General features: G+C 42.8%; 1 protein-coding gene across 4 annotated transcripts in view; it reads left to right on the forward strand.

Moving 5' to 3' along the window:
* PDGFRA (platelet derived growth factor receptor alpha) overlaps window positions 1-4173 on the forward strand; it is a 43324-nt gene extending 39151 nt beyond the window's left edge. For 3 of the 4 annotated variants that reach the window (XM_036119689.2, XM_036119687.2, XM_036119690.2), the window contains one exon: window positions 1068-4173. In XM_036119689.2, coding sequence (XP_035975582.1) covers window positions 1068-1215 — 148 coding nt within the window. In that variant the 3' untranslated portion in view covers window positions 1216-4173. The remainder of the gene's footprint in view (window positions 1-1067) is intronic. The other variant, XR_013446351.1, reaches the window with a different exon arrangement.
* The last annotated feature ends 1827 nt before the right edge of the window (window positions 4174-6000 follow it).

The following is a 6000-nucleotide window of genomic DNA, read 5'->3' on the forward strand; positions in this document are numbered from 1 at the left end:
CGAGCCCCACATCGGGCTCCCTGCTCAGCGGGAAGCCTGCTTCTACCTCTGCCTCTGCCCCACCCACCCCCACGCTCGCACATACTCGCACTCTCTCTGTCAAATAAATAACTAAAATCTTTAAGAAAAAACAATAAGGATACTCTCCTATAAAATCATAACAGCATGATCACATGTAAGAAAATTAACAACTATTTCCTGATATCCTCTGCTATTCAGGCCCTATTAAGGTAGGGTTTGAGTAATAACAATAATAATAGCTAATATTTACTGGGACTTAGTATGTTCTAGGTACTGTGCTCAGGGCTTTATGGTTATTACCTTATTTAATCACCCTGACAAGCAGGAATATCGTCAGGCACTATTGTCATCCCATTCCGTAGGCCAGCGAACCAGCTCAGGGGGTTAAGTGACTGGTGTGACTCCCACAGCTGCTAAGTGCTAGACGATTCCAGACTTACGGCTCCTTTTCAGCCACTTTTCTGGTGGGTAAAGAGCCTTCACCCGGCTTTCCAGACTGGGGCTGGGGAAGATCGGGGAGGGCGTAAAGAAGAGGGGGAGAAGGCATTCCCGAGGCATGGGCTCAGATCCTGAGAACACTGTTGGGACACTCGGGAAGTCTCAGGGACAGCAAGCGACTGGCCGGCTGTAGTTTGCAGCTGATTTCATCCCTCTGTGCTTTTCCTTCCCTCATATTGTCTTCTGATCAGGCACTGCTTACTTTCTTTTCCACCAGGACTGAGTTGGGGGGGGAGGGGAGGCTAGAAATTGTCACAGCTTGTTAGCAACTCTGCTGGAAGATTTGACGGAAGAGGAGGAAGGCCGAAGCATGGAGATGACCTGGGGATCTCGGTTTTGCATGGGGCCCACTGTGGTGTGACGCATGATGAGTAGCTGCCTGGCTTGGTGGCAGAATCTTGCCAGATCGGGTGGCCTGAGGTGGAATGCCAAAGGATCTCACAGGAAGAGCTCCTTTGCTTCTGGGGTTGGGGGGCCACCCTAGCCACCCATCCAGTCTCGTGGGTCTGCACGTGGGCTTAACCTTTCCAATCCTCTCCCTCGTCCAGCTCGCAGACCTCAGAAGAGAGCGCTATCGAGACAGGTTCCAGCAGCTCTACTTTCATCAAGAGAGAGGATGAAACCATCGAGGACATCGACATGATGGACGACATTGGCATAGACTCCTCAGACCTGGTAGAGGACAGCTTCCTGTGACTGGCAGATTCAGGGGGGCACCTTCCACTCCTGGGGCCACCTTGGATCCCTTTAAGCAAACCACTTGATTGCAATGCAAACGTTTGGGAGGAGGACTCGGATGAGGTGTAAAGAGACGTTCCCGGCCAAGGGCCTCAGGGAGCCTGCTCACTATGGATGAATGGGAGATTTCGAAATGAACCCTGTCAGCCTTGCCTCTTGGCAATGCTTCAGTGGCATCTCAGCGGCGTGTGAGGTTTGGAGATGTTTGGACAAGGAAGTGATAGGCCTTGGAAGGTGAACTCCGTGTTTCCAAGGCATTGGTGAGATTCCAACAGACACAACTTTGATTGTGAGAAAACCCCAGCATTGTAATTATGTAAATAGGTCTAACTGAGGATGTGTTTAGATTTGTATTAACTGTCTTCTCTGGACTTCTGAAGAGACCACTCATCCCATCCATGTACTTCCTGCTTGAAACCTGGTATCAGCTGCTGTTGAACTCCTCTGTGAAGTACATGCAAAACCACTTTTGAACCTTAAAAGGTACTGGTACTATAGCATTTTACCTTTTTTTTTTTTTTTTTAGTGTTAAAGAGATAAAGAATAATAATTAACCAATCTTGTTTACTAGATTTGGGTCCTTTAGAAGCCCACCAACTCATTTTCGTATTGTAATCTACGTTTATAATACTACTGTTATCAGTAATGCTAAATGTGTAATGTGTAACACGTTTTCCCTACAGAGAAAGCACAATTAAAAAAAAAAATTCTTACTAAGTAGGAGACAAGTTTGACAGTTTTTGACATTTATATCAAATAACCGATGTTTCTCTAGAAAATATGGTAATAGCTTTAGTGGATTAAATTTAGTGGAACATAGAGAACAAAGTAAATGTAGTGTCTTTCAGGAAGTCCGTGTTTTTAACTGTGTACTGAGTAGGTTCCCTAATCCATTGTACTAAAAACAGTTAATTGCCCTCTGAAGTGATGGGATTTGAAAGAAACAAAACCCCTAAATCCTAAATGTTCTCAATATAAAGGCATAAGCCTTTGCCTAACATGACTTCTCATGTTATTACCCCGTGGGAAATACAATCAGTAATAAAAAGACTTAATTTGCAGAGGTCATTTTCATGCCCGGTGATAACTCTGGTGCATCCCAACATCTATATTTTTAAAATTTTACAAACCCTAGAAGAATCAGAAGGATGCCTTGACCATGGCCCCCTTTCCTTCATCTCCTCCCCCACAGAGAAATAGTTTGAAACTGTGAGAACACACAGGCATCGTTTAGGGTTGCATGTGTGTTAGCCTGGATCCTTGCTTCCCAAATGTAATTGCAACCAGGATCACCAAATTCTAGGTCCCCACCCCAGAGCTTCTGAATTATTGAGTCTGGCCAGGGGCAGGATCCTGTATTTTTATAAACTCCCTGGCTATTTCGATTAGCCAGGTTTGGGAAACACCAGCTTAGGGTATAGGAATTTGCCATGGGAAACAGATCATTTGAAATTTGGAACTGGGCTAGAAGTCACTCATGCAGGAAGCCTACTATTTTAAATCCTTGGCTTTGGGTCAGTGACATTTAATGCCCTATATCTAGCAAGTGCTGCCCTTTGTTTAACTTTCCAGTCTTAGCTGAGGCTGAGAGAGCTAAATCTTGGTTTGGTAGGTCTTCTAGAAGTTAAGACAGCACTTCCCACTGCATGGGGCAACTGGACTGGCCCCCCATGGCATGCATGAAAATGGCACTATTCAGTGTCCCAAGTCTCTGTGTAACCAGGTTAATATTTTGGTGAAAAAAATTTTTTTTAAGTTTTGCTGAAATTTTGGGGTGAGACGGCAGGACAAATTGTCACATCCATCCAAACTGTCAAACTGATTGGTGTAGGTTCATTGGCATTCTTTGCAATACCGCTTAATTGTGGACACCGTGTGAAAGAAACACAGGCTGTGATTACTGCACTCACTGTGGGTGCTCCTGGCAGGTGATGCTTTGGAAGATGTAGCAGCAGTAACAAGGTACTTGACTACCCACTGGTGCAATCTCAATGCAAGCCCCAACTTTCTTCTCCACCTTTTTCATACTAAGTGTGAAGACTGAGCCAGACTGGCCATTTTAAAAAAGGAAAATCTGACTAGGTTCTGTAGAGCCCATTAGACTTGAAATACATTTGTGTTTCTAGACTCACAGCTCAAGCATTCTGTTTCTTGTACAGCCTTCTTTTGTTGGTGCTTTGCATTCTGATGTTCCTTTGAGTTCTGTGTGACATCACGAGGCTGGATGAAAATTCTCAGACAAGCAGGTTCTAGTCCTAATGAATACTCCACCTAATGAGTACTCCCACCTGAGTTTGTGTGTGACTGCCTTTTTTTTTTTTTTTTTTACAGTGTTTTCAGTGTATCACAGATTTGTTTCCTTTTTGGCCTCTTGCAAAGTCCCCAGATGAAAATTTGCCAATCCTTCCCGCTTTCTGTTTTTATGAAGACAATCAAAGCTGGCCTGAGAAACACAATTTGTGACTTTTTAAAATGATCGATGATGTCCTTAAAATGTGGTCTGCCGATCTGTACAAATGGTCCTATTTTTGTGAAGAGGGACGTGAGATAAAATGATGTTATACATCAATATGTATATATGTATTTCTATATAGACTTGGAGAATACTGCCAAAACATTTATGACAAGCTGTATCACTGCCTTTGTTTATATTTTTTTTTGACTGTGATATTCCCCACAGGCACATTGACTGTTGCACTTTTGAATGTCCAAAATTTATATTTTAGAAAAATAAAGAGAAAAATACGTGTTTCCAAAATAGTGGTGTGGCGAATGTGTGAGAAGTAACTCAATAGGTAGGGTCTACTGATAAAAAAAAAAATGTATTACAAAATGCCCCGTTCGTGTTTTTGTTTTAAAACGTGTAAATGAAAATCTTTATATTTCAATAAATGATATATATGTAATTTAAAGTTATGCTAAGCTTCCAGCATTTTTGTTTTTAGCCGAATCACATGAATTAAAGCCATCCCATTCAATTTGCTTTGTTAGCAACATTTCAGTAGGACTCCATATTATGGTTTCGATGAGACCAGTAGGAAATTTAAGATTTGAATATTATTTGAGCTAGTTAGTTTTCAGACCCAGGATCTGACTTAAAGATGGCTGGCACTTGGGGGCGCCTGGGTGGCTCAGTCGTTAAGCGTCTGCCTTCAGCTCAGGTCATGATTCCAGGGTCCTGGGATCGAGCCCCACATCGGGCTCCCTGCTCCACGGGAAGCCTGCTTCTCCCTCTCACACTCCCCTTGCTTGTGTTCCCTCTCTCGCTGCCTCTCTCTGTCAAATAAACAAATAAAATCTTTAAAAAAAAAAAAAAAAAAAGATGGCTGGCACTTGGCTCATCTTCAATCCTACTGTTTGTTTGTTTTAATAGCATTATATTGCATGGTATTTTTCTCCCCTGCAGAAAGAGTACATTTACTGTCTACAACATTCAAACATTGTCCATGTGTTTAATATAAAAGATTACAGACTTTTTTCATTCTATCATCTTCCCTGTCCCTGTGCTGGTTCCCAGAGGCAGAAATGCATCTTCTATCTTTCCAGTTCCCTATCTGTGCATCTGTTTCTATACATATGTATACATCTCTGTTTTTGCTTCATATTTTACCTAAATGGGGTTTACTTCTTTTTTAAAAAAAGATTTTATTTATTTATTTTTATTTTAGAGTGAGAGCACGTGAGAGAGCACGTGCGCACAAGCTGGGCGAAGGCAGATGGAGAGGGAGAGAATCTCCAGCAGATTCCTTGCTGAGTGCAGAGCCTGATGCAGGGCTTGATCCCATGACCCTCAGATCATGACCTGAGCTGAAACCAAGAGTCAGACGCTTAACCAACTGAGCCACCCAGGCACCTCCATAATGCTTTGTAAAGTGCTTTTCCCCCCGTTTTTTTAAACATAGACTTTATTTCCTAGAGCAGTTTTAGGTTCACAGCAAAATTGAATGGAAGGTATAGGGGTTTCCCCTCTACCCCTTGCCTCCCCCATCATCAGCATCTCCCAGAGTGGCACATTTGTTACACTTGATGAACCTATACTGACACATCATTATCAGAGTTTATGCTGCTTTTCTCTTTCAATGTTATGTTTTAGAGATCTCTCTGAGAAGTACCTATAGATAGACCTCCCTCATTTTTTATGAGCTGTACAGTTTCACATTGTGTGAATGTACCAGAATCGATGCAATCGTGTTCCTCTAGGTGCATTTATGGTTTCCTTGCTTTGCTATTGGAATGACTTCATGAAGCTCCTTGCACACACATCCTTGTGCACACATAGTAGTGTTTCGTTAGGACAGAATCCTAGAAATGAAATTGCTAGGCCAAAGGGTGTGCGTAAATAAGTTGATATCAAGTGCAAGTCTTCCCATATGATTGTCCCAATAAAATTTTGAATCACCTGCTTTGCAGATTATTTTAGGAACCCTAGTTTTCTAGGGTTTCCTCTGCCTCTCATCACTCACTGCGATATGGTAAGTGTTGGGAGGATGTTGGTTTCTGTGTTCTGAAGCATGTCAAATCAAATGACTAGGATTTAAAGAACAAAAATTATAGGGGCGCCTGGGTGGCTCAGATGGTTAAGCGTCTGCTTTCAGCTCAGGTCATGACCCCAGGGTCCTGGGATCGAGCCCCGCATCGGGCTCCCTGCTGGGCAGGGAGCCTGCTTCTCCCTCTCCCTCTACTGTTCCCCCTGTTTGTGCTCTCTTGTTCTCTCTGTCAAATAAATTAATAAAATCTTTAAAA

The sequence above is a fragment of the Halichoerus grypus genome, chromosome 3 (assembly GCF_964656455.1).
Source record: "Halichoerus grypus chromosome 3, mHalGry1.hap1.1, whole genome shotgun sequence".
In the NCBI taxonomy this organism is placed as follows: Eukaryota; Metazoa; Chordata; class Mammalia; order Carnivora; family Phocidae; genus Halichoerus; species Halichoerus grypus.